Source organism: Neocloeon triangulifer, unplaced genomic scaffold (genome assembly GCF_031216515.1).
Source record: "Neocloeon triangulifer isolate White Clay Creek 2 clone unplaced genomic scaffold, ASM3121651v1 ptg000006l, whole genome shotgun sequence".
In the NCBI taxonomy this organism is placed as follows: Eukaryota; Metazoa; Arthropoda; class Insecta; order Ephemeroptera; family Baetidae; genus Neocloeon; species Neocloeon triangulifer.
The window spans coordinates 763,811-789,458 of NW_026775549.1; the positions used below are offsets into that span (position 1 = coordinate 763,811).

Sequence of the window (25,648 nt, forward strand, 5' to 3'; positions counted from 1 at the left end):
AGAGTGCATTCTCTCTAGAAATTCATTTCTGATTGAAACTATATATGGCTGCGGTGAAACAATGACGATGAATTCTCTTCGGCTGGACACTTGACAAGTGCAATTATGGTGCGCGCATTCACAGATTTTGCCCACAATGGAAATTATGTATGCTAATGAACACCATTCAGAAGTGATTGCCAGGCAATAAGACTCAAAGGGGCAAGCGACTCATTTGAAGTCGCGCGCGTCTGCACCGAGAGCAGAGGACATAATATTTCATGAAGGCTACAATTATTTAATTAGAACAAATGGGACTCGTGCTCGTGTGCGCTTACGTAATCAATTATTGTTGACAACCCCATGGTGCGCGGTAACTCCAGGCTCTTCCCTCGCCATTGGGAGTCAATTTAACACTTCGGTTTCAAATTTGTTTCCTTCTCAATTTTATTAACAAAGGACGACTTTATTAACGCTAGTAAAATGTTTTCTTTTTGCTTCGGCAGCATTAAAAATTGCGGGTTTTTTTTACAAAAGAATTTCATTTTTATTGACAAAATTATTGAGAAATGAAAATAAATAAAAAAGTATCAAATATATTTAGACTCAGCGGGCCAACAAAAAAAAGCAAATTTTCACGGTTCGTAGTGCTAGAAGGGAAGTCCGCGCTGGCTAAACAAATGCATGCAAATTATGGTGCAGGCGGTTCAAGGGCATATGCAGTCTGAAAACAATTACATGCATGGCGCCCGCTCATTAAAAGGCTTATTGTGATTAATGATGCTTGTTCCAGTGCAAAATACAGGCAAATGAGTGGACCGAAATAAATTATACACCGGCTTTTCAATGGTTAAACACAAAACTTTTAATTAAAAAAAAGTAGTTTGCCACGTTTAGGAACATTTGTCCAATTCTGCTAGCAAATTTGTACATTTTGTTTTGAGAACTTTAACAGCATCTAGAAATAAGGCTTCCGGCTCCATAGCACCAACAGATTCAATAGTGACTGCAATAAAAAATTTGCATGAGAAATAAAATTATTTTATAAACCTTATATTATAGTAAAATTATGACTTGCAATTAATTTGACATGTAGATATTATGCTTAAATTCCAGAGGAAAACTATTGAAAATGGTACTTACAAATGTGGTGGTCTGGAACTCTGCCAACCTTGACAAATGATGCCAAATCAGGATGCAACATGTAATTTCGACTGCCGTTGTCGTACCTTGCATTTTTCACCTTTGCAATGGATTTTCCTGTGACAAAATCATATGAGAAAAAAAACATTTGCATTTCTTTAATTCACCTTTCTTTTCCACAACTTCGATCACTCCAGGACTGAATGATTTTTGAAGTCTATGAGCTGCGTCTCCTTCGATTTCACGTGTCAACTCTAATACAAAATTTTTTAGTATTTTTACTTTTTTGCAAATTATATTGCCACCAACCAATAGTTGGAAGCAGCCTGTAGGACGCTGTGGACACAGGAGAATATTTGGCGTGATCTTTTCCACAGCCTTTCCCAGCAAGCATTTTCATCTCTATTTCCTGTCCTGGTCTCAGTTTAGCAATAAGGATGTCGTCGAAAACCGGACCAACGTCAGCCGCACTGAACATTTTCTCCTGGTCTCCCATTGGCAACCATTTGATACTTTTGCTATAAACTGTTAATAAATATTACAGTTAGGTATAAAATTTCATGAGATGAAAATTTTAATTGCCTGCATGGTTTTTGTACAGGTCAGCTAGCTCGGTGGACTTTGCTGTGGCATTGTTGTTTTTGGTACACTTGATTTTTAATTCAAACTCCAGTGTGTCTTGTTCTGATGGAGCAGCGCCTGGCATGGAAATAATGAGAGATTTAAGAGATATTTTTTGTAACAATTAAGTGACAGAGAATCTCACCTTCTTGTTGAGTTTCAAATTGGTGAGGGTTGGCTTTGAATGGAATGAGGCCTATTCTGTGTGCAAGAACTTCGTCTTGAATCACCGAGGTATTCATGTACATGTGGACCTCTTTAATAGCAATACTTGGAACCTCCGACAAGAGGATCCTACGGAATGCATTAGCCAGGGAGGGTTCGACGCCTACCATGTCAAACTCCATTTCCATGTCACCCATGTACATAACTTGGATTTTAAATTTCTGAAAATCAAAGCTTTCTATTAAAAATATCCATAGCTTTGCTTTGCTGCAAATTTTATTTTTGTTTACCGTCTTAAAGAATTTTAAACTCCACACCGACGGCTTTGAAGGAGCCTGTAAAAATTTTGGAATTATTTTTTTAGTTATTAATACATTATACATGTTCCAAACAGCTGAATAAAAATACCTTCAATGGGCCACTATCAGTTAAAATGTAATTGTTATCCATTTAAAATCTTTTGTTTCTTGCGAATTTTGGCTTCAGTGTTTTCACACGTGCTTTCCTGTAATTCCTGTCCCTGTTTGTTTTTTTTTTAATTACACTGTTGCCAACGATGCAACGAGTAAAGAAAAAATAAATCATAACCGAAACCACTGATACACATACTAAAATTAATATAAAAAATTCTTGAATTTAATATTAATATTAAGCATTTGAGCTGAAAACTCCCATGGCCCTTTTATAACATTATGTTAGTATTTATTTTAGGTTGGCAAAACGTAAAATCAATTTTTGTTTTTATTTCGGGAAACTCCCCCTGAAGTGTCAAATTTTCTTCAATCCGATCAAGTCGTTACTCATTCATTGATATAGAAAACTCAAGGAAAATCGAAGCAAAATGGTAAAGAAGAATACATTTATTAACTCATGAACACTTTTCTTACATGCGCCCATTTGTTTTTGCTCAGATCCGGTTTATCTTGATCCAAAATCGTGCTGGCAAAACCAGGTTAGCCAAGTGGTACATGAACTTTGATGATGACGAGAAGCAGAAATTGATTGAGGAAGTCCACGCCGTTGTCACAGTGAGAGATGCGAAACACACTAATTTTGTTGAGGTTTGTTACTGAAATATTATTGTGTCCATTACCGTATTTATTTTTGTGCAATTTCAGTTCAGAAATTTCAAAATCGTCTACCGCCGCTATGCTGGCCTTTACTTCTGCATTTGTGTGGACGTCAACGACAACAACCTTTGTTACTTAGAGGCGATCCACAACTTTGTGGAAGTTCTCAACGAGTACTTCCACAATGTCTGTGAGCTTGATTTGGTGTTCAACTTCTACAAGGTGAGATTAATCTTTTTTTTTTAAACAGCGCCCTAAAATTGTTTTTAACACACAGGTCTACACCGTTGTTGACGAAATGTTTTTGGCCGGGGAAATTCGAGAAACTAGTCAAACCAAAGTTCTCAAGCAGCTGTTGATGCTGAACTCACTGGAGTAACTTCGGGCTGCTATCAAAACATAATATATTTGTCATTATTATGTGAACTGAAAGCGCAAGTGTAAAATTTAACATATATACAAATAATTATTGGTAATGTATTGCCAATTACAATGTCATGTAGCAACATCCTTCATTCAAAGCTAATCATGACTTCCGTCGTCATTCCATTTCATGTATAAAAAAATTAACTGGATCGAATTTGGTTTGTTTAGATCTGAAAATGTGAAGTCTTTAAAATAACCTCATGTAATAGAATATTGATAATAAAAAACATTTGTTTTTGTAAATTTTCTTGCTGATTTAACATTAAAAGCAATAATTTATTAAGATAAATCAAATAGATAGGTAAATAGATATTATACAGCAGGTACTTTTCCAGATGACGAGTTCCCTAGTGCCATCACCAATTTTCTAAGTCTTTGTTGTTTTCTTCTGCTTCGTCGTGATGCAGTCACTGGGGTAATAAAACTTCGACGCCGTAGACAAAAGAAGCAAACCACGCACACAATAGTCAGCAAAGACAAAATTGCTACTGGAGACGGACTGATTTCTGTATCCTGCACGTCCATGATCGGATTTGCTGCGTTGTTCCAATCGGCAGGTGGTAGGACACCTACAGAATGCTTCGGGCCACCTCCATTGCCCATCGCTGCCCTCAAGTCAAGCTCCATGGGGCCTTTAGGAAGCACGGAAAGTAGTTTTTGGGATTTGTACAAATTTCTGAAAAATATTAGTAGGATGAAATAATTTAAATTAAAAAAAAAATACAAACTTACGTTGGTGCAGATTTGTTTAATGGGTTGGGTGGTGCCCATACAAGATGAGGACACTGAGGAAGAGGTCTTGTTCTAATTCCACCCATGTGTGACTCGATGACTTTGGAATACCTTAATTAATAATTATTAACAATGCAGTAAACTTTGAAATAATATTTTACCTGTAAAGGTGGTTTGCTTCCATTCGTTGAGGCAATGGGAAGTCAGAGGGTTTGACTAAAGCTTTCCCAGCATTCGATTTGAAAACGGATGCCATGTGACCAGTGGAGGTGAACTCCAAAATAGCATCCAGCATCCAAAAGCAGTCTAAAAAATTCATTTAATTTCTAAATTTAATTATGCGAGAAATCAAAACTACACACCTTTTTGCAAGTGGCTATTATCCAAACAATTTGAGTCTCCGTAAACAACAATGCGCCCACTGTTTTTATTACTTGTGCTTTGGTACAACCCCAAGATGGGTACATCCTTAACTACTTCAGACTTTGAGCCCATTATCTCCGCACCTTCAATCAGAACATAGTTAATTTTAGGAACACTTAAGTTGCAACTTTTACCATGATCTTTAAGATCCTTGTAAATTACAGTTCCGGACTCGGGAAAATGAATAAGGCTTGTGCCCGACGCATAATGCATATCATGTCCTCCTAAGCTAAAATCACCTTCCAGCACCATATCACCCAAAGCCATCCCCCAAGAAGAGAGCAACTCATTGAGAGCAGGGATGTTTGAGCCTCCCGTGTCAGGGAGCCACCATTGCCTGAGATCAATTTTAATATTAATATTTTTTTCTTAAATAATTCATTGAATGATTTTACCTTGTGTTTTCATCATAAAATTTAACTTTTTTCATGACTGATGAATTGTACCAATCAGCCACTATCACAACAGAAAGACCAGCCTCAACATCACTCCTTAGTTTTGCAAGTTCTTCGGGGAAAAATTCTTCCTCCGAATCGACGATCAAAAGTGTGCTGTACTGTGATTGATCGAAACATGTAAGAGGTGCTCCGAGGACATCAACGTAGTAGCCAGCATTTCGAACGTGCTGGTACATATCCTAAAAAACGTATGGTTAAGAAAGCAAATTAAATTTAAATACTGATTCTACCTTAAAATTTGTGTGAATGTGATCTCCATTCCAGTCGAGTGGATCGTTTTTCATGCGCAGATTATCTCGAGGGAAATAGCCTGGGGGATATCGTAAATTGTGATATTGGTCCCATAAAATTCGTTTCCTAATAATTACAATGAATAATTAAGAAGTTATATGCAAAATGAAAGCCACTATACTGTTTTGGGGGCGTTGGAACAATGCGTGCTTTGATGGCCAGGCGAACCGAACTTTGACGAGGTTCAAAATTTCCTTCTTCTGGCGGCGATTCAACGGTTAGGGATATGTGACCCTGGACAATACCTGACCAATTTGCGCTGTTTTCGTTAACTGCAAGCCAAACGGCAAGATAACCTGACCAAGGCCATAATACCTAAGAAGGAAAATTCAGACATAGTCAATTAATTAGCAAAACATAGATAACTTACAGGCGAATACTGAATGGCAACATCAAGTCGATGACCCTGTTGCTTTGTGTATGGGTGCCACTTTGGCTTGCCCACAATGTGCCCAGAAACACCTAATCCATTAAGAACAGTAACGTTCACCGCAATGGGCATGCCACCCCTAAACAAGGGTTGAGTGCAATAGGGCCACATGTACTGACACTCTGTCAAATCAATATAACTGAAAAAACACAAATTGTTAAAATCTCTGCAAACGAAATCTCTTTGAAAATAGATTTTAGGTAAATTGTTCCAAAAAAACTTTTCTACCGCAGATCGACTCACAATTCAGAATACGACCTGATTACAATTATCAAAATAATCCAAGATAGGAAAGGCCCTCAGATGGCGCCCCTCGGATCAAGAATGGCACCCCTTGGGCAAGAACAGCAACCCTCGGGTCTAAAGTGGTGCCCTAAGAGCAAGGATGGTGCCCCCTTTTATGCTGTTACGTTATGCTTACAATATTAATTGTAATAGTCAGAAACGGCAATGGATTTGTCTTGGAACAATTTACTGTCACTCTTTGTAAATACCTTGGGCTTAGACTAACTTGCGGCTTGTATGTATGCAAAATATTGTGTGCCCGTAGCAAATCCAACTTTCCGTGGCCCTGTTCAAACATATTTACGCCAGGTAGTCTCCTGGCCGAAGCCATGAGTGCTTGCTTCATAGACGCAGGGTTGATGATACTGGCCCTGTGTAGGGCACCACTGTATAAAAGGGCAACAGCTCCAGCTACCACTGGAGAGGCAACACTTGTCCCTGAAGTGAAATTATCTCTTATGTTTTCATTGTAATCTTAAAAATGGAGTGTTACCTGACAGCGTTCTGCAACCTTTTTTGACACTTGAGCCTCGGACAGCTGAGCCATAAGTGACAATATCAGGCTTCAGCCTGCCGTAGCCTCCTGGCAGTTCCCAGGTGGTCATTCCTCTAGAGGAAAATTTGGCAATTTGGTCCTCAAAGTTGATTCCACCAACACCAATGACATCCATTTGGTCAGCTGGATTATTCAGAGTGCTAGTTTCACGCAATAAGATATTTTGTTTACTAAGCAGAAAGCGAACTTTTTACCCGTATAAAGGTCCGTCATTTCCAATAGCGGAGACCATTATTATTTTGTTTGCAGTGAGTTCCCAAACTTTGTCTACAAAGGGTTGATCCATGAAATCTGGACCCCCAATGCTGAGGTTGAGAACAGTTACTTTCCTCAAGATGGCGTAGTTAAATGCATCCAAAAACCAAGATGTGTAGCTGACCTTATTTTCAAATGCAGGTTAAAAATGGATTAATACTGTGTTGTAATCAGGCGTACTTGGTTGTTGGTAAAAACTCGAAAAATGTGCAGCTCTGCATCAGGAGCAAGACCCAAACATTCAGAGCTGGACGCGATAAGACCAGCAACAAATGTACCATGGCCTAAGCCGTCGTCAAAAGACTTTTCGTGGGTCCAGTTTGTCCTTTCTTTCACCTTTCTGAAGTGAGGATGGCCTTTGGCTAGACCAGTGTCGAAAACAGCTACCTTGACTCCAGCACCTATGCAAAAAATTATTTTGCAACAAATAGATTCAAAATTGAAACTCTAACCAGTTATGCCCAAGTTCCACAATGCATCAGCTTGGAGGATAGAAGTTATCTGACGAGGAACAGCTCTCAAAAGCCTTCGACTCGACAGTCTTCCAGTAGCTTGCCAAAATTGGTTGCTTCTCACCTATTAAAAAAAATTTTATAATTCAGCATATTAATTATCTTGTGGAATTAATTACATAGTGAGGTGTCTCGTCAGCTTCTTCTTCCGCAGTCTCTCCGTTATCTTCGTCTCCAGAGTCTTCATCAATGTAATGAAGTGTCCTTGTAACAGTTCGTTGTGGAGTCACAGACTTGACGTTAGGATGACTTTCCAAGCTCTTGATTGATTTTTGTTTGGAGGGGTCATTTTTGAGCTGGTGAAGGAAAATATAGAGTAACTTGAAACAGCCAGTGTAAATAAATATTACCAGCAAAACATCAAAATCACTGGGAAAGTCACTCGCAGGATTGTTTCTGGGCAAAATCTCCCAATCGGAAGTGGTGTCCCGCAGAGCAGCCGAAATAAAATTCTTTCGAGCGGACGCTTTGTAATACTTCTTAAAAGCGACTATGTATTCTAAATTTTTATATTTCAAATTTATAAGAAATATTATTAACATTTTAATTTGAAAAATTACCATCTTTGACAATATCAGAGCTGAATTCCATTTTTATGACTTGATTCACAGTCGTTCCATTGCCACAACCTTTTGCAAGGTTGACGAGGCAAATGGAGAAAGTCAAAATCCATATTACTCCTGAGAGCGCCTTCATTGCGACTCTAAATTGCAATCCTTCATGCTGCTATTAATAAAATGCCAATTCCCATTTTCCGCAGAGGACACCCAAGTCACGTACTTGTAATCTCAGCAAAGCTTTACGATTGTTGAACTCTATCTTGCTGAGTCTCTTCCAAGTTTGTTCGATTCTATAATAATAAGAATGGCACCATTCAGTGAAGAAAAGGGTCAATGCAGGAAATACAAAATAAAGTGTGAACTACATAATTATACAAAAACATAATAATCCAAAATATTATTGCGTTTCTCAAGTAAAAATTAAACTCACCTTCATAATTGGAGAAAAGATTGCGGAATGCTCTTAACATTTTATAGACTACCGAGATGATTGAATATTCTTATTTATTGACGGACTGATGAGTCTGTTCCTAGTGAGCGGTCTTCCAAATTAAAAACTGATTGTTGTTTTCGTTTTGCACCAAAACATCAATTTTCTGTCATGAGGTTGTGTGTGCGATGCAAAAGTGCGATGTGAGGTCGTAAGGTGGCGGCAGAAGGGGGAGGATGGAATCTGATGGAATCATGGAAATAATCAAGGAGGTTTATTTTTTACGTGCTTCTGGCGGTAAAATATAATCAATATCCCAAACGCAAACGCTTTTAATAAAAGCATTATTATTAACCAAACTTTCAACGATTAAAAAGAATAATTATTACTCATTTTATGGACCTTCCGATTTCTTCCTTTTGCAACAAATATTATCAGAATTGTTTAGAATTGCAATAAAATGATGAAAATATTTATAAGATCTAAAAATTTCTACATTATCAGTAACCCTATGGACCACACAATATATGCGTCTGAAAAATACTCATAATTTGCTGCTTTTTCATGAAATTCATATCCATTATTGGTAAAAATTTTTAAATCCTTTTTATTTTTTTATTAAGCTTAATTTTCCAAACAAATATATGTTTGATATCGGAAGCATAAATTATGAATCTTTTTTTCACTTCTTTTAATACTAATAAAGAGTTAACTAATTTATTTTATAGACGTGAACTAACTACTATTTTTGTAAAATTCTGCATTATAAATTATAATAGACTGTTTTCCACTGTTTTCTAATTTTCTTTTGACAAAAGTGCAAAAAAGTATCCTAGCGCTTAGATCATGCTTAATGGTGCTTAATGGGTTTAGTGTGTGTTGAAGGCGCGTGCAAGAATAAAAAACAACAAATTTTAAATAAACTATTCGACTAAAGGCACAATTTTATTTACGTTACACAAGCTCACTTTTGTTAACACAAAATATTACAATGCGTGGGAAAAAAGCTTTTCATCACTTCATTTATCATTTTCTTCAGTCTGTCCTTGATCATCTGGTTTTTCATTTCGAGCCCAAGGGTACAACGTGTGGTTCCGATACCTCTGACTTCTTCTAAAGCTGCCGCGCAAAATTTTGGCAACCTCCGGCGCGGTCAGCTGCTTGCTCCTGGAGGGCAACGTCTGCGACCTCTCTCCATAGGACTGCATTATCGCTGAGGGTAGCTCACTGCTAGCCTCATTAGAAGGCAGCTGCTCTGCATTTGGCAATTCTTCGGCAGGTTGGTGCATCTCGATGGTCACTGACGCTGTATAGGCTGGAGGCAGAGTTTGATCGTCACTTTGATTTTGAGCTGCCGCCTGGAAAATCGTGTTTGCTGATATTCTGCGAATACTGCGACGGAAACTTTGTCGCAAAATATTAGCAATCCTGAAAAAATATATTATTTTAAATTATGTAAAAATTATTGAAGTTGGCAAGCAGATATACCTAGCTCCAGTGGCTGTTGAATATGATGGGGGAGGAGTGTACTTAGGGGGTGGATCATACGGCACTTCAGAACTTTCGATTCCTTCTTGAGTATTCGTCACAAAGTTTTCAATATTATTATTTTGATTGGAAGGTCTTTCAGGTGGAGGCCTGTACAAAAGCTCAAGCCGCTATAGAAGAAATTGTAATTAATTCATTATAGTTACAATTTTTTTTTTTCAAAACTTACCTCAAGCCAATCGGAAGGGCCTTTTGAAAGATATCGACAAGTTTGCACAATTGCTACCAAAGGCACAAGTAAAATTGGCATCAACTGCAGACATGATCCCAGCTCACGAGCCCACACTTCCCAGTAGTGATTTTGCTTGGCTATGTTCCAGTCATACAACTTGACACTTTCACTTGAATAAAACAGCAGCACAGTCATGCCCTGTAAGTATTTCAATTGTTAGATAAGATGGTAATTAATCATCAGGTGCATACTAGAAGATAAACAGGAAGTGCTACGCTCCAAATGAATGCCAGCACTGGAGAGAGGAATTTTTTGACAGTGCATTCTTCCCCTAAAAGGACGTTTGCCAGAACTTCTCCATTGTATGGATACCCTCTCACGACAATGACTGCTATTATCAGGAGACAGTGCAGGAGCGCAATCCACCAGCCATTGCCAACTATGGTGTCCAAAAAGTACACAATCCAAATTCCAAGCTGAAATTAGGGGGAACATTTAAAAAAGATCAGAAGATAGTATATTTTAATATCATACCTCAGTCGTTAGCGGCAATCCGAGGACACATGCAAATATGCAGGTGAAAAATGCAATTGTTGTGCGCCAGGGTTTCAGATTTTTTGAACTTATGGAAATTATGCCACTAATGACGGAGTGCCATATAGCCAACTGTAAATGAGAAAGGAACTTATTTAAGTGACACAGTCTATGAATTAAATATATACTGAGTTCACCATTGTTCGGCCTGAGAAAGTTAATGACCTTGGTTAATTGTGTGAGAAATCCACCCACTATTTTCTCATACTCATATAATATGTTACACTTATTGGCCATGGCAGTGACCTTTATGGCACTTTTCTCCAGAAATGTCAAAATAAACGGATAATTAATTTTTTTAGCTCATTAAATATTTAAATTACTCCCAAACCAATTAATTTGCTCAAAAAGAGGCATCCCAACTAAAATAATAATTGCAATTTAAAAAATAAAAATTTCAAAAAATTAACCTGCTGCAGGAGACCAAAAAATATTAGGGTGAGAAACGCCAATACAGCCCAGCACGGTGACATCTGTCTCACTCCAAGGGCGGCAAACGTTGCTGGCAAAAGCTCCGTCACCAGCCGAATGGCTTGATATCCACTTCTGGAGTTTTGAGTTTTTGAGGCAGTCATCGGAGCAATGACTCTGTTTCCCACCATTAGCGAACTGTGCATCAGGTACTTTGTTGTAGGGTCAATAACTGGCTGATCCACCGTTCTCATAAATTGAGCAGTGCTCATGAGTTCTGCAAAAATTATAATAATCAGTTAAACGAGTACGTCAATTAAAATAGACAAAAGTACCAAATGAGGATGTGTGGAAATACTGAAAACCACTTCCAAGCAAAATTTGCGTGCAAGCATCGGCCATGCATGCCACAAGGGCAAGACATGCAATGACAGCAACGATGGTCACAAGTGATTGGCGCAGTATTTTGTGTCGGTTGTTTACATGAGATGCAGTTTGCATCGTTGCTGCTCCTATCATTCCCCAAGTGAGGAAAGTTTCAGACGCAGCTGCAATCCAGCTCTATAAAAATTGGAAAAAAAAATATTATGAATTATTCACCTATTTTTGAGATTTTTTTTCGAGTTCAACTTTCTTGAAGTTTTTGATAAAATGTTTTCCTATTTTTACAAAATTGTTTTTACCTGTCCGTTGTAAAAAATGTCATCCCAGGTGGTCTCTGATAAAATGCTGTGTTCATATTTTGAGGCCAGATAAAAAATTTCAGAGGAGAAAACAATCAGGCCACAAACAGATAAAAACACCAAGGCAGTAAGTGCTTTTGTGTAGGACTTCACTCCTGAAATTTTGCGAAGTTAGATAAGTTTCTTGTTTGTCTCTTTGTGGATATTTTACCCTTGCTCAATGTTAAAAACACGACAATCCAAACCACAGCAAGGTTGAAAACTGGGCTAAATTTAAAATGTCCAAAGGACCTGTCGTTTGAGTATAAATTGAAGCGCTTGAGTACGACCCCACTAAAATTCAAAATTAATTATTTTTAAGCAATCGATATATAAGGTTAGCTTACTTAAAGTAATCAGATACAGTCTCTTCCAATTTTCCTCTGTCTGAAAGATGACAATAGAAAATAGAACAATAAAACTTCTCAAAACTAAAATCTAAATATTAAATAATACCTCTTTTGGAGAAATCGTTGTGGGGCGTAAAAGGGAATACCCATCGGTATGAGTCACTGCCTCTTATGAATGAGTCTCTTAGATAAACCAAGAGCCACGACATCCCCACAATGCCGTAGAATCCAATGAATGCTTGGCCTATCAGCAAAGCAATGCCGACGCCCTAGTAATTTAAATAGGAAATGCCAAAAACCATTAAAAAGCTTGAAATATTTTTACCTGAAATATTGGACTAATTTTCCACATGCTGATAACTCCACATCCTAAATAGTGTCCCAGTGCAACATGGAATAAGAACAATGGGATGCCAAATAAAACTGACAAGATCAAAAACTGCACTAGGAATGAGCCTAAAAAATTATTCAACAATGAATTTAACACACAATGGGAATAAAAAAGTCACTTACCGCCAAACTGAGCGCTGAGAATTGCAAACCTACTGAGGCTGAAAAGCCCTATCACACATCCAAATGAGGCCAGTGAAAAGCAAAACTGGAATGGCCATTGGCCCAAAGAGCTGGGAGTCGCAGTGGGACTGTAAGGAATATCATCCACAGAATAATGACTTGATCTAGTGTCTCTCCTCTCTTCAATGCTGGTTGGTAACTCAGGCATTCTAATTAAAAAATAAATATATGAACACATAAAAAATAAGGGAGGAAAATCACAACCTTGTTTCACTATATTGCACAGTTGATGCTGATGATAAATTACTTTCAATGCTAGAGTCCAAGACGTTTCGTCTCAAAGTTTCCACTCCCGTAATTGAATTAGCATCTAAGTACGAGTCCTCAAAATCTGTTGTCATTGTTGAGTTTATTTCTTCGTTACTTGTTGCAAAATTAAAGGGAGGAGGCAAAGGATCAACAGGTGGCTCTTCAGCGGCAAGTGGGAGTCGAATTCGTTTTATCCGCCTCATTGAAGGCCTCACAAATCTCGGAATCACGTCCGGACTAACATCGACGTCTTCATCACTGGACGATGTTGAGTCCATCGAAGTGACGTCAGTCTTTAAAGAAACATCGAAAAATTCATCTTCTCTCTTTCCTGCCACAGACGCACTGTCCTCTGCAGGGGCGGAAGGCCCCGCCGTGGCTGACTCATCTGTCGCTTCCAGCGAAGGCGTTTCGTAGCTTTGATTGAAGCTATCAAACAGGGGCTTGCTTAATGACATCAGATCAAATCTGGTCATATCGACTAAGGAGGGCGCTCTTGTGAGAAAATAATGTAAATGGCCCGGTCTGTCCACTGAGTGAGACGACGAGGGTCCAGGATCACGCACAAAACTCCTGGCCGACCGCGGGACGTGATGGCTCGGAAGGTGCACCAAGTTGGTAGCAACGTGATCACTGTGCCGAGCATTAAAATCTCCTACTTGGTCGCCATAGAGTTTATTGTTGACTTGACTAGTTGGTTCCTCTTCGTTAAATGCAGCATTGGTTGCGCTGAACGTCCTTTGACTGCTTGCTTCTTCTTCAGGTACAAGCCGATCATGCATCCCGTCGCCGACAAGCGTCTCGTCGCACCGACTCATTTCAGCAACTTCCTGCAATGCGAGTTAAATAATAATGCCATGGGGACCTTTAATAAAATCCAAACAAACATGCAATCAAGCTACACACAGCACACCCCTCGTATAAATGAATATCCGCAACACCTGCTTCTTCCCATAGTTGCAAACACACCTGCCGCTGGCTATTTAATTATATTTTTTAATTTTCCCATAACGGTGTTTTTTCAGCAAGAATTTGTAAAAGGGATCACTCACGATTTAGCCTCGGCAGCAAAATCCATCTCACGCGTACCCGCAGATTATTAGGACACGATTTGATGTCGAGCCACCCGACGACGCACTCGTTGCATTTTGATTGCGAGGCGGAACACACACGTCGTTGCAGTAGAGAAAGGCCTGCAAAACAATTGCAGCTCCTCCGTCCGTTTGGCTTGGCGTGCGGCGCTGCAATTAAAAACAAGTCTAGTGTGACAGATGACAGATTACGGAGTGAGATGAGTCGGGAAGCGAGCAGCAGCAAAAAGTACCGTTCTGCACGCAGGCTCTTTAGCTTCTGCGCTGCTCTCAGGGTCTGATTATTGGGGTCATTGGACCTGCTGCTGCTGGAAGCCAAGATGCAAGGTGGTCACATGGAAAGGTGTTTCGCTCCTCCTCCTTCCAATAGTATTTGTTCGTTCAAGGGCCCACCAGGTGCCTCTTCTGCCGATACCAATTTTGTGGCGCGGACTTGTGCATTAAAAATAATTTCCTACAACAATAGTGAAAGTTTCAATTTTCTGGCTTTGTCTGAAATAAACAAAGGAAGCAATGCGTAGAAAAAAATTTATGCAAAGTGCTTCCCCCGTCTGATAAGAAAATTACTGATTTTGTCGAAGCGAGAAATTGCTTGTGGTGTTTCACAGTAGTGATTATGAAAGTGAGATTATTATTACATAGAGCAGACAGCTCAGATACATGGTTTTTAGCGTTAATTATTTCTCAAATATACATGCTTCATTTAATTAATAATTCTTACACATTCTTACGCCAAAATTAATGACAGGATTACTTGCCGGGCCAAGCAGGTGGTGCGATTTAATTCCATTTTAAGCCAATATACAGATGAGCGCTTCGTTCTTTTGCAATCACAGAATCCACGAGCACTTCCCTAACTGTAAAACAAAATAAAAATAAAACAATAAAAATCATTACACAGAGTTAAAAGAAAGCTTGACCCACAAAAACACAAAAGATTTTTCTAATATCAATAAAGCAAAATAATATCTTGATTTTTTTATATGTGTGGTGTGTAATTTATAATATTGAATTATGGATGATGTATTTGGGCAGAGAATGCCCGGTGGTACATTAATAAACACAATTTGTAACTAATTGTTTGCATGGTGTGGGGTGGGATTTTACGTTTTTTGTTTTTCAAATTATAATAAATAATGAAATTATTTAACATTCATTTTTGCTAGTATATTGTAAATAATACAATTGAATAAAATTTGCATTGCATTTATAAAGAAAATTATTAATAATGTACTTGAAAATCTAAATTTATCATATTATTAATTTACAATTTCAAATAAATTTGGAAAGATTAAAAAAAATTTGCAAAAAGTGTGAAATCAAAACCCACTCAAAATGGAAATAATTAAATATAGTAACTATAAGACTAATTGCTAATCGCCTTTACAGGGAATCACATCAGGAATTTTCTATACTATTTTATGCCGGCTTGTCTCAAATACCTAGCGTCTCGCAGGCGTCTCGGAACGTAATTCCACGTAAATAATAATAAGAATAAGAGAAATAATAATAAATATCGATTACTTGATTTTAATTGATCATAATTTTATTATATTTAATAAAATTTTTTTCATGATATGATAAAAAAAACCAATTGCCTTTTCGTCCAATAATTTTCATTTTTCCCTCTCAACAAAAATGTTATTCTTTTAATGTATAAACTTTGGAACAATTCGGAAAAATAAATATAAAAATTTATCATTGGGGCCAAACTGATACAAAAGTATCAAAATTATAAATTTAATCATTATATTGAATTATTATAATTATTAGAATCATAATTATTGTATTGCCTGCTTTGATATAATTTATCCAATTTTATCATGCAAAAAGCAAAAGCACCACCTGATTTTAATATTCTTCGAATGATTTAAAACTTGGTAATTTAGATTTTCAATCAGTTCAATTCAATTTTTTCTATCACAATAATTCTAGTTTTAACGATTTTTAATTGATTGTAAAATTATGTGTGTATATTGTAAAAATAAATATCGGCGCATTCACCAACATAATTATATTTTTGCTATGCAGATTTTTGTAACAACATTAATTAATAATTATTCTTGTGCCTTCCCTTACATAATTCTGATTAATGAATGTATGTAATGAGCCTTCTTGATTTAAGTCGACTGCACAAAACTTAATTATACATACTTTTTCCTACAATCGCATAAAATATGCGAAAATTAAGAAGGATGAAAACTATAGATACATAGACGATGGGTCGGGTGTCAAATGTGTAAAAAAAACGTAACAAAAAACCGAAAAAACATCATAATACACAATAATGTATGTAATACATAAGATGTTGTTGCTTATTTTTCTTCGACTCTTCGTCTCTGCTATTGGCCATTTACCCTCCTATAAACAATACTTATCTTACCTTTTGTGTGTGTTTGCATCCAGTTGTGTCCCTACAACCACATAATTCTGCACCCTTAATTGGTACTCAGCTGCAGGTACGTCGAGAGGTCCCTATTTCGCAGGTTTTGCGGTGTCTTCAGCATTTAAAGGGACAATATATGCTGGGCATGAGACGTGAATGGCATTCCCAGACATCAAAGAGGTTTTTTAAACATTGTTTTGGTTCCGTAGCTTCCGCACCAATGAGATGCGAGCTGCGCAGCCACATAAACAAATAGACGTCACGACACGAAGGTGCAGTGCAGTGCCGGTTCTCACTTTTGTAAATTTAGTTTTTATAATTATTACGCGTGCACTGCATTCCAAAGAATTTTACGAATTTTTAATACGCGTATAATCACCAAAGTTTGAACAACTAAGATTAAAATTTGCAGTCATCATGGACTTTTGGGAAACCATTGAGAAAGATGGTGAGCCTTGATCAGTCTCCAAAATTTAATTTCGTTTAATACATTTAATTAAATTTCTAGAAGTTAAAGTTATAGTTTGATCTTAAGCCAGTTTTAGAAATTTTCTGTTCAAAAATTAAATGCGTCTGGTAAAATTTCAGACTTCTTCAAAGCTTTCCTTGAAGGAGCCGATGAAGGAAAAATTCACGAGCAAATTTCCAAAGGCCTTCTTGTCGCAGACCAACTCGCTAAATTGTCGGAAGGTAAAGTACATAATATAACTAATGCAATTATTTACGTGTATAGATATATCATTATTTATTTTTCTTAATTCATTAAATGTATTATATAGGAATCGGACTGCTCGATAAAGAGCTTATGAAGCAAGTCACTGACCACTACGAAGATTTGATTTCCCAGGCAACTTGCATTGAGAAGCTCGAAGACGTTTTAAATGTGATGCAGCCACACATTCAGTATCTCCTTGTAGCTGTTGATCGACTGAGCTCTAAAATCGTAGAGCCGTACAACAAGATTCAATGCCAAACAAGGATGCTGAACAATTTACATGCCACATCGGACCTTTTACGACGCGGCGTTCGCATCTCCCAGCTCATCAAGAGGCTACAGAATCACATCAAGGCAGGGCCCCAAGAACTAACAAAGGCAGCAAAAGTTTTGAGCGAACTTGGTAATTTTAACAAATTAATATCTATTTGAAACCCAAGACTTATTAAATTATTTGTAGACGAAATGTCAAGTGATGTGGACTTGACTCATTTAGAGGCAATCGACAAAGACCTGAGGTTATCTCGTCATCATAGGGCTGATGTGGACAGGCAAGCTCGTCAACTTCTCATCGATGGTCTTGCCTCTCAAAATCAAACTCAGGTTGAAGTATACTTAAAATTATTGGATTTAAAAAATAACATTTTTTGATAGGTTGAGAATGCCCTGCTGGTTTTCCACAATCTTGGCCTTTTACAAAACACCCTCAAGCAAGTGATGTCCAGCAGTAAGGAAATGGTTGCGTCGAAACTGAGAGCCGAGCTTGATTTTCATAGTTTGACACAGCAACTACAACCAACATCTGCACCAAAGAAATCAGGTTGTCAATCTCCTATAAGATTTAAAAGTTTTTCTAATTTAGTGCTTAGGTCCAGGAGGTCCAGGACGAGCACCGTTAGTGACCCCTGGAAAGTCTGCCGAGTTTCGCTCTTCATTGTGGGGCGCTATCGAGAAGAGCTTAGAATGTGTGTTTGTTGAGACCAAAAAAGCTGCAACCCTCCAAAAACAACTGTCGTCAAGTTCAATTTTGACGCCCCATGCCAAGGATATTGATTCTGAGTGCTCCAAATTTTGGGATGACGTTTTGAAAATATTTGGCGAAGAACTTTCCAAAGCATCACAAAGTAAATTAACAAAGTCAAATTGATTTAAATTGCTTAATTTGAAAATTTTTTGGCTAGGCTCCATTTTTATCCAACAAACGCTGGAGGGTGAATATCCAAAGTTGATCAAACAATATTTGGAAATGTGTAATCGTATGCAAGCATTCAACAGTCAACAAAAAGGCAGTCTTTTTGCTAGCGGTTCTGCCCAGCAGTACACCTTAAAGTGAAAACAACCATTGATATTTTCCTGTTTTAATTTATTTCCCTTATTATCAACAGCCGCAAGGTGGTTAACTCCTTTGAAAACGCCTACTTGGCGCGCTCTATGTCAAGACTCTTCGATCCGGTCAACAACATGTTCACCACCGAAGATGGTATACCGTCCCACGACAGCATTGATAACCTTCTGAGGACTGTCCTCAATGAACTCACTGTGTCAATGGTTGATTCCCACCTAAATAAAGTGGTCGCCAGTAATGTCGCCAACACCATCAAGTTATTATGCACCAAATGTGAGCACCAGGCCGTAACGGGAACTGATGCCATTCAATTCATTGGTACATATTTTAATTTAGATGTAATTTGCTATTAAGAAATTTGACTACAGAGGCACCTACCAGTGGCCAGTTGCTGAATGCATCTTTGGTTGACATTCTTCATTATTTCACGTTACAAACAAAACGACGAGTTGGAAATATAAACGGCCTTTCCTCGGAGGCATCGACAATTATATTTGATGCCTTAGAGAATTGCTCGTCATTAGCAATAGCAATAATTGTTCCTGTGGTGACTGCAATTGAAAGTGCAGTGGAGGCAATACTTCTAACTATGCATAATGAGGATTTTTCACAGTAATTTTTTCCATTATTAATTGGATTAAAATTAAATAATTTTATTTCATTAGGAATGATGACAACAAAGCCGAGGCGCCGTGCTCCTTGTACGTGAAAGAGCTGCAGAGTTTTTTGAGCAGAGTCTCCAGTCAGTACCTGACACTTTTCAAGTGGTCGGAAGTTGTGGCAGAAAGTGTCAAACCCGCTGCCGAACGGTGCTTGGACCTATTTGTCCGCCTTGCTTGTTTAGTGCGACCCCTTGGTAGTCTTGGCAGACTTAAATTAGCTGCTGACTTTACTCAGGTATATTAAATCAATCTGATTAAATTTTACGGGCAAATTAAATAACAAATAAATGACAGATGGAAATGGCTATTGGTTTCCTCAGCATTCCTTCAGAGCTGGGGAGACCTTACAGGATGCTCCGCTCTTTGAAGCCTCTGTTGTTCCAAACACCAGAGGACATTTCCAAGTGTCCCATGTTAGGGGACATATTACCCCATAGTCTGGTTTTGACACTGCTGTTTGCATTTGGCCCAAATGAAATGCAGTCACCTCATGTTGTAAGTAATGTAAATAATCCTTTGTCTCTAATCTCAGAAATTTTGAAAAATTCAGAGCGCTGGCTGGTCGGTGAAATTTTATTCCAATTGGTTGGACGAGAACAAGAGTGAAAGAAAGCGATTGGAACTAATTGACGGTGCTTTGCAAGGGTATGCTAAGGCTGTGTCTGCGTCTGGGAAAACAAGTTATCACTTTGTTTATCCAATTATGGTTGAACTATTACAAGCTGGATCTGCAGTTTGAAATTGACAAGGATGGACAAAATCGCAAAAGCAATCTGCAATTGCGATCTGATCGCACTATTTTTTTGAAAAGATGATAGCAATCACAAAAAGGTGGTCAATTGCATGCGATCATTTGCAACCGCGTGTTAAATCTGGAAGAAAAACTCAGTTTCAGGCTATTTTATTTTTTGTTAGGACTCCTTGACCCAACTCTGATAATAGAATTTTTAAAAACAGGTCAGAAATGACCGGTAGAAAATAAATAGATCGCAAAAAATTGCATCATTTTGAGATTGCGATCTCAATTGTCACTTTTTCAATTTCAAGATCTTGATCGCAAAACTTGAGATCGCGGCCATCCTTGGCAATATTTTCCTTGCATTTTGAAGATTTTTGTTGATTAAAGCTAGATTCTTTAAAAGTTAAAATCTAAAATTATTTTATTTTTGAACATTGTTCTTGAATTTTTTTCAATCAGCCATCATCGAATCACTGGCATATTTGTCAATCAGCTCCTGTTTCTTCCTCTTCAGAATTGCAGCTTCAATGTCTTGTTGTGAAGGAACGGGCACATGAGCAATAAATCTTGACAGTTCTCCAGTTCCCTCAGTGGGGTACGAGGTCATTTCTTCGTCAGACTACAAAAAAGAAAAACAATATGTACATTCGTTCTCCATTGAAATAAGTTTGCTTACATTTTCTTCAACTTGTGCATAGTAAATGTCCTCTTCTTCGTCGGGCTTTGCACCTGTTGTATCTTTCTTGCCTTTCCACTCCTCAATTTCTGCTGCAATTACTGAAAAAACCAAATATTTTTCAAAATTCATGCATAGATTTTCATATTAGTTGTTGTACCTTTGCGTTCAATTTCTTGCTCTCTGGGAATCAAAATTCCGTCATCATCGTCTCTGTATCCATAATAATCAGCATCGATCTCTCTCATCAACTCGCCCCTAGTCTTTTTAGTAGGAGGCGGAGGCTCTTGTTCAAATAATTCTTTGACACCTGAAAAATAGTGTTATTATTTTAATTCAATTTGGTGTCTATAAGTATAACCAGGTAGTTCTTTTGCTGCTCCAAAATATTTATAGCCTCTGTTTCCAGGCACCTCTCTACCCTCGTGGTCTAACATTTTGGGGCCCGTTCTTGCATAGTCCGGACCACCTAGTTCCTTGATTTGCGCCTCCCAGTGACCTTTTTCTCGGAGAAGTTTGTTGATTTCATCGTTCAGATCTCTAATGCGGAATTCACCCAGGCCGGCTAGAATTTTAAAGACAAACAAAAGTGCATAACATGTTTATAAAATATTATTCAAACTACCATTTTGTATCTGGGTAACTTTCTTGGCAATTTCTCCAATGACCTGTCTTCTCCATTTCTCGCACCACCGTAAATTTTTGCACTCAGACGCCAAGTACGGTCGTCTGAGGGTTTTCTTTTTCCAGTCATCAAGCTGAGATGCTCTCCACCGAGCAAGTGTCGTCCTGAAGAAGCATTAAAATACATAAGTGAGGAGATCGTCAGATCGTATGACATAATGTATGTATGTATAAAAATTTAAATCAAAAGCAAAGAGATAAATATATGTACTTACATAGCCTTCTCTGCATTTCGTGCCTGAAAAAAATTAAAGCAATAAATAATACATGAAAACACATTTAAATCGCTAATATTAGCTTATTACATTGAGAATTACTAATTAATTCTAAAACGTGTTTGCAAAAAGCCGGCAAACTCATTCCGTTGTTATTATTACAGCAAAAGTTCTTACCATTTTAATCTATCCACGGGGGAATGGGGAATTTTCTGAATATTTATTTTGCGAGAAGAATGATTTTAGATAATTAATATGCTAAAAGTAGAGATGGATCGGGTAAATTTCAAATACTGCAGTCAAATCTTCAAATTTCTCACGAAAAAACAGAAAAAACAACGCAACAACACAAGCTGATGCGCCGAGTGAGGGGAAGAAAGGGGATGGGTTATCAAACACCAAGGAGGTTTTCGGAAAAACGTTTTTAATTGGTGGAAATCTATTGCTATTGTTTCCCCTCCTCTCTATGTTTGGATTTGGAAGACAAATTTGGAAGGTTTTTGTGGCTGCAATCATTTCTGCTGGATAAATGTTCTTATTTTGTTGAAAACTTTTCATGTGACCCTCTCGCTGCTTTGCAATCAAATATTTGAAGGTATGTAAAATAGATTTATGATTATTTATCTGGAAGAAAACTTTGAGTTTAAAGTTTTGCTCCTGTGCCAAATGTAGAAATGTATCAACTGCCTAAAAAAATTAGGGAGTTTTCGCATTGTCCCTTAATTGAGTTTTATTTGTACCCTTATTGGGTGTGGACATAATTTACCCTACGCACTTACAAACATAAAATGTTTTTATTTATTTTTACTAATCTCAAGACTGTATGATCCAGGAACTTAATTTCATCTTATTGACACTGTGATGAATGAAGAAGCTGCCGGTGGGGACCCCCAGCAGGGTTGGAAGCCTAATCCGGAGTTTCTCCAAACTCTAATGAGTATGGGGATTGAGAGAGCAGCTGCTGAAACCGTAAGATTTCAGATTAAAACGGTATTAGGCAATTTCCTGGATGTTTATATTGCAGGCCCTTCAAATCACAGGCAACCAGTCTGCAGAACTTGCTGCCAGCTTTTTGTTTGACAATGAAGAGGACTGGGGCATGGCAAGCGCGGTAGGCGGGCCTGGCGATGACACTGTATCTCAAAATAGGGTTCAAATCGATCCTCTCGATGACTGGACCTCAGCCCCACCAGTGGAGGTTGTGACGAACGTGGTTGGGGCAGGAGACTCGAGCAAAATGGTTTTTGTTATCAACACCGAACTGAGCATGACTCCAGGAAAAATTGCTGCTCAGGTAGAATTACATAATAATGTGCTTCAATTAAAATTGCTAAATATTTTGCTCTTTGTGAATCCAGGTGGCACACGCAGCTTTGGCCTTGCACAGGAAACTTCAGTATATGTGCTCAGCGGGAACTGACATATTGACACAGTGGGAACAATCGGGGTAATTTTGGTAGTTGTACAATGCGATTTTGTGTTAAATAATTTCTTTGGACAGTGAGAAGACCGTAGTGCTGAAGTGCAATAATTTTCCTGAACTAAAGAGGCTCCACGAAAAAGCAGATTCAATGAATGTGGCCAACTGCATTATCCATGACGCTGGTCGTACTCAGGTAATAAAATTGATTTTAATTTATCTCTACCTTTTGAAGACTTTTCAAGTGAATTAAATATAACTTTTATTCTTTTAGGTTGCCCCGAACTCGGCAACAGTTATGGGATTGTTCGGATCTGAAAAGGACGTTGATGATATTACTGGCTCACTCTCACTGCTGTAGAGAAAGTTGCTTCAAGCTGAAGGATTATACAATTTTTTGGGATTTTGTTGACCCCTGCTACTGCTTTGCTCTTTTCTTATTTTGCGCAACTTGTATTAATTATACCGCAAAGTGAGTATTGGCCCATTTAAACATTCCAGGCTTAAAGAAATCGAGCTACAGCATCCTTGCGTACCTTGCATTATTTATGTAGATTGTACATAAATTTTCATTTATGAATAAAACGAGCGCATTGCCGCAATAGACTTTAAATTTATTTTATTATAAATAATTGTAGCTTTGCTTTCAAAAAAGCAGTCCACTCTAGATCTTCATTCGTCAGTACTCATCAAGACTCCAGAGAGAACTTTGAAAGAGCTCTCCACTGAAAAGATCATATTAATTAAATAAAATGACTAGTTCTGAAATAATTATATAATTTTACTACATAAAATTCACTTTACGTAGTTTTCCTTCAAGACGCATACCTTTTTCTGCAACAGCAAATTTTGCATCCACCAGGCAAGACTTGAGTTGGCATCCAGTTCCAACGACAGCTCGGTCGCAAATTAGGCAATCAGTCAAAACGGTGCCTTCCTTAATAGTTACACCATCCATCAACACTGAACCACTGATCGTCACATTCTGTTCAATAGTGCAAGAACTGCCTATGGAACTCCGCTCGATTTTTGAGCCTTCACCAATGCTACAGTTGGCACCAATCAATGACGATTCAATCTAAAAAAATACAATATTCAAATATTTGTTTAAATACTTTCCGGAAACTATAGTAAACCCTTTTTGTTCTACTGGTGCAAGAAGAGTCGACACGGACCAGTGGCCTTCCCCTTGCCAGCCGTTCCCAGTTTTCTGTGCTCAAAATCTGCCTATTTATCTCACAATAAGAAACAAGGTTGTTCACTTTGAAGCTGCTCCCTGTTGGAGCAATGTATGCAAAGCAGCGCAGGCGATCTTTTAGATAAGGTCCAAAAATGGAGTTCGGATGATCGTGATAGCCAGTGCAAAGATCAATTTTATTCTGAAGTTCATCAACAACAAAGTGCTTGAAGAATTCTGTGAAAATTGATAAATAAAGCTAAAAACTAGAACAAATTTTTAGTCTTACTGTGCGTTTCTTCAGTCTCGTCGTTTTCATTGGTGTCAGCATCCAATCTCATGAGCACACCCTCTTGACACTCATTGACTTTGTTGAGCCGAGACATTTGCTGCTTGATTATGTAGGGAAGTACTTCTCCCTTCAAGGACATGTCAGAACTGGAATAACAAGTTGGGTTTTAAATATATGTTGCACACTTAATTTTCATTATTAATTTACTTTTCTTCACTGATAATGAAGTTCCAAACTCTATTATTAATGATGAAAAAGTGTCCATCTGTCAAGCGGCTTTTGATTTCAATGCTTCCAAATTTCCTCAACAATCTCATTCTAACATTCATTGAATCGTCGTGATCCATGGCCGAGGTTAACATCAACAGTCTCTTATGTTTGTCAAGTACAACCAAGTCACGATCTAAAAAAAAATAAAATATAAACATAAAAAAAAAATAAGAAGAAACCTGTTCTGTTCTTTGACTTGGGGCCTGGCACGGGCGCCGAATCAGAAATCGAGGGAAAGAAAAAGGATGTTACTCCGGATCCAGTCGTTCGGTGCAAATTGATGATTTCACTAAGGGATTGGTCAGTGACAAAGTCACAACCAAGCACAATAACATCTTCTTTCCACTGCAGGAAGAAATATGTAATAATATTTAATAAAAAAAATTTGATATTCACACCTCTCCAGGGATTGCGACTTTTTTTAAAGCATCCGCTGTTCCTAAATCATCAGATTCGCGTATGGTGTAATACTTGCACTCAAGCCTGAGGCCTAACTTTTCAATGGCCTTCTTCACTTCAGCATGCTGCACGTCCAAAGTAATAATCGTCACCTCTAAAAAAATAGGGGCAAATAAAATAAAATTGAGGCATTGTGCATTGACAGATAAAATAGCTTGAAAAATATTTTATTGATAATTCAATTTCCAAACCTTGAAAGCCTTCTCTTTCAAGCAGGGACAATGGAAACCAAATCAAAGGACAATTTCCGACAGGCAACAAGCATTTCGGCTTGTTGTTTGTGATGTCTCTCATCCTTGACCCCGAGCCAGCGGCAAGCAGAATCACACGGAACTCTTTGCCGTACATTTTCGGAAGAGATTAATGATTATTTTGCCCTAAAAGTGAACAAAACTCTTCGACACTGCTACACGAGAAAAGCTGTTGTTTACTTTTTCGCACATATGGTGTAAAAAATGTACACATGGCATCACTTTTGTTATGACAAGTCGCAAGTTCACAGTTGTCGTGCGTGGTACTTTCTTTGTTCCCCTGTTGCGTTGCGGGGGGAATTCATGAACCG

At 37.9% G+C, this 25,648-nt stretch overlaps 8 protein-coding genes across 9 annotated transcripts; 3 read left to right on the top strand and 5 right to left on the bottom strand.

The window, feature by feature from the left end:
• Positions 1 to 602: 602 nt before the first annotated feature.
• LOC132194249 (DNA-directed RNA polymerases I and III subunit RPAC1) lies at positions 603 to 2,458 on the bottom strand. The gene is made up of 8 exons (XM_059615411.1): positions 2,317 to 2,458; positions 2,199 to 2,243; positions 1,889 to 2,129; positions 1,705 to 1,821; positions 1,432 to 1,647; positions 1,290 to 1,376; positions 1,123 to 1,239; positions 603 to 985 (listed from the first exon to the last, which is right to left on the bottom strand). Exons 1-8 carry the CDS (start codon positions 2,356 to 2,358, stop codon positions 873 to 875), a joined length of 978 nt encoding a protein of 325 aa, XP_059471394.1. The 5' UTR covers positions 2,359 to 2,458; the 3' UTR covers positions 603 to 872.
• Positions 2,459 to 2,606: 148 nt separating this feature from the next.
• Positions 2,607 to 3,634, top strand: LOC132194250 (AP-2 complex subunit sigma). The gene is made up of 4 exons (XM_059615412.1): positions 2,607 to 2,752; positions 2,820 to 2,969; positions 3,027 to 3,200; positions 3,256 to 3,634. Exons 1-4 carry the CDS (start codon positions 2,750 to 2,752, stop codon positions 3,355 to 3,357), a joined length of 429 nt encoding a protein of 142 aa, XP_059471395.1. The 5' UTR covers positions 2,607 to 2,749; the 3' UTR covers positions 3,358 to 3,634.
• On the bottom strand, positions 3,629 to 8,539 carry LOC132194248 (membrane-bound transcription factor site-1 protease). Its single transcript, XM_059615410.1, has 18 exons — positions 8,337 to 8,539; positions 7,907 to 8,196; positions 7,697 to 7,845; positions 7,466 to 7,642; positions 7,287 to 7,410; positions 7,015 to 7,235; positions 6,774 to 6,958; positions 6,517 to 6,719; positions 6,233 to 6,461; positions 5,679 to 5,877; positions 5,430 to 5,623; positions 5,248 to 5,374; positions 4,955 to 5,196; positions 4,694 to 4,896; positions 4,499 to 4,642; positions 4,298 to 4,442; positions 4,137 to 4,247; positions 3,629 to 4,080 (listed from the first exon to the last, which is right to left on the bottom strand). The coding sequence occupies exons 2-18, from the start codon at positions 8,040 to 8,042 to the stop codon at positions 3,717 to 3,719; spliced, it is 3,153 nt and encodes a 1,050-aa protein (XP_059471393.1). The 5' UTR covers positions 8,043 to 8,196; positions 8,337 to 8,539; the 3' UTR covers positions 3,629 to 3,716.
• A 721-nt stretch (positions 8,540 to 9,260) lies between these two features.
• LOC132194375 (sodium-dependent transporter bedraggled) lies at positions 9,261 to 16,583 on the bottom strand. The gene is made up of 18 exons (XM_059615608.1): positions 16,430 to 16,583; positions 14,768 to 14,903; positions 14,280 to 14,500; positions 14,008 to 14,196; positions 12,911 to 13,785; positions 12,647 to 12,855; positions 12,459 to 12,589; positions 12,240 to 12,402; positions 12,131 to 12,170; positions 11,956 to 12,077; positions 11,745 to 11,899; positions 11,397 to 11,622; positions 11,061 to 11,338; positions 10,591 to 10,722; positions 10,308 to 10,532; positions 10,054 to 10,254; positions 9,825 to 9,994; positions 9,261 to 9,764 (listed from the first exon to the last, which is right to left on the bottom strand). Exons 5-18 carry the CDS (start codon positions 13,771 to 13,773, stop codon positions 9,356 to 9,358), a joined length of 3,324 nt encoding a protein of 1,107 aa, XP_059471591.1. The 5' UTR covers positions 13,774 to 13,785; positions 14,008 to 14,196; positions 14,280 to 14,500; positions 14,768 to 14,903; positions 16,430 to 16,583; the 3' UTR covers positions 9,261 to 9,355.
• Positions 16,584 to 16,663: 80 nt separating this feature from the next.
• Positions 16,664 to 20,302, top strand: LOC132194377 (conserved oligomeric Golgi complex subunit 5). Its single transcript, XM_059615611.1, has 12 exons — positions 16,664 to 16,880; positions 17,021 to 17,122; positions 17,212 to 17,550; positions 17,608 to 17,750; positions 17,802 to 17,967; positions 18,017 to 18,271; positions 18,329 to 18,476; positions 18,533 to 18,810; positions 18,861 to 19,104; positions 19,158 to 19,389; positions 19,449 to 19,649; positions 19,705 to 20,302. Exons 1-12 carry the CDS (start codon positions 16,850 to 16,852, stop codon positions 19,891 to 19,893), a joined length of 2,328 nt encoding a protein of 775 aa, XP_059471594.1. The 5' UTR covers positions 16,664 to 16,849; the 3' UTR covers positions 19,894 to 20,302.
• LOC132194380 (pre-mRNA-splicing factor ISY1 homolog) lies at positions 20,297 to 21,849 on the bottom strand. The gene is made up of 7 exons (XM_059615614.1): positions 21,646 to 21,849; positions 21,469 to 21,491; positions 21,195 to 21,358; positions 20,931 to 21,134; positions 20,730 to 20,879; positions 20,570 to 20,670; positions 20,297 to 20,512 (listed from the first exon to the last, which is right to left on the bottom strand). Exons 1-7 carry the CDS (start codon positions 21,646 to 21,648, stop codon positions 20,345 to 20,347), a joined length of 813 nt encoding a protein of 270 aa, XP_059471597.1. The 5' UTR covers positions 21,649 to 21,849; the 3' UTR covers positions 20,297 to 20,344.
• LOC132194381 (peptidyl-tRNA hydrolase 2, mitochondrial-like) lies at positions 21,305 to 23,494 on the top strand. 2 transcript variants are annotated; one of them, XM_059615617.1, is made up of 6 exons: positions 21,305 to 21,413; positions 22,301 to 22,437; positions 22,493 to 22,762; positions 22,827 to 22,915; positions 22,970 to 23,084; positions 23,163 to 23,494. In XM_059615617.1, the coding sequence occupies exons 2-6, from the start codon at positions 22,330 to 22,332 to the stop codon at positions 23,247 to 23,249; spliced, it is 669 nt and encodes a 222-aa protein (XP_059471600.1). In that variant the 5' UTR covers positions 21,305 to 21,413; positions 22,301 to 22,329; the 3' UTR covers positions 23,250 to 23,494. The 2 variants fall into 2 exon arrangements, with proteins under 2 accessions (XP_059471600.1, XP_059471599.1); XM_059615616.1 differs by lacking the exon at positions 21,305 to 21,413 and adding an exon at positions 21,908 to 22,063.
• Positions 23,482 to 25,575, bottom strand: LOC132194379 (translation initiation factor eIF-2B subunit gamma). Its single transcript, XM_059615613.1, has 8 exons — positions 25,278 to 25,575; positions 25,026 to 25,180; positions 24,807 to 24,972; positions 24,565 to 24,760; positions 24,355 to 24,503; positions 24,025 to 24,302; positions 23,717 to 23,966; positions 23,482 to 23,613 (listed from the first exon to the last, which is right to left on the bottom strand). The coding sequence occupies exons 1-8, from the start codon at positions 25,432 to 25,434 to the stop codon at positions 23,561 to 23,563; spliced, it is 1,404 nt and encodes a 467-aa protein (XP_059471596.1). The 5' UTR covers positions 25,435 to 25,575; the 3' UTR covers positions 23,482 to 23,560.
• Between the last annotated feature and the right edge of the window lie 73 nt (positions 25,576 to 25,648).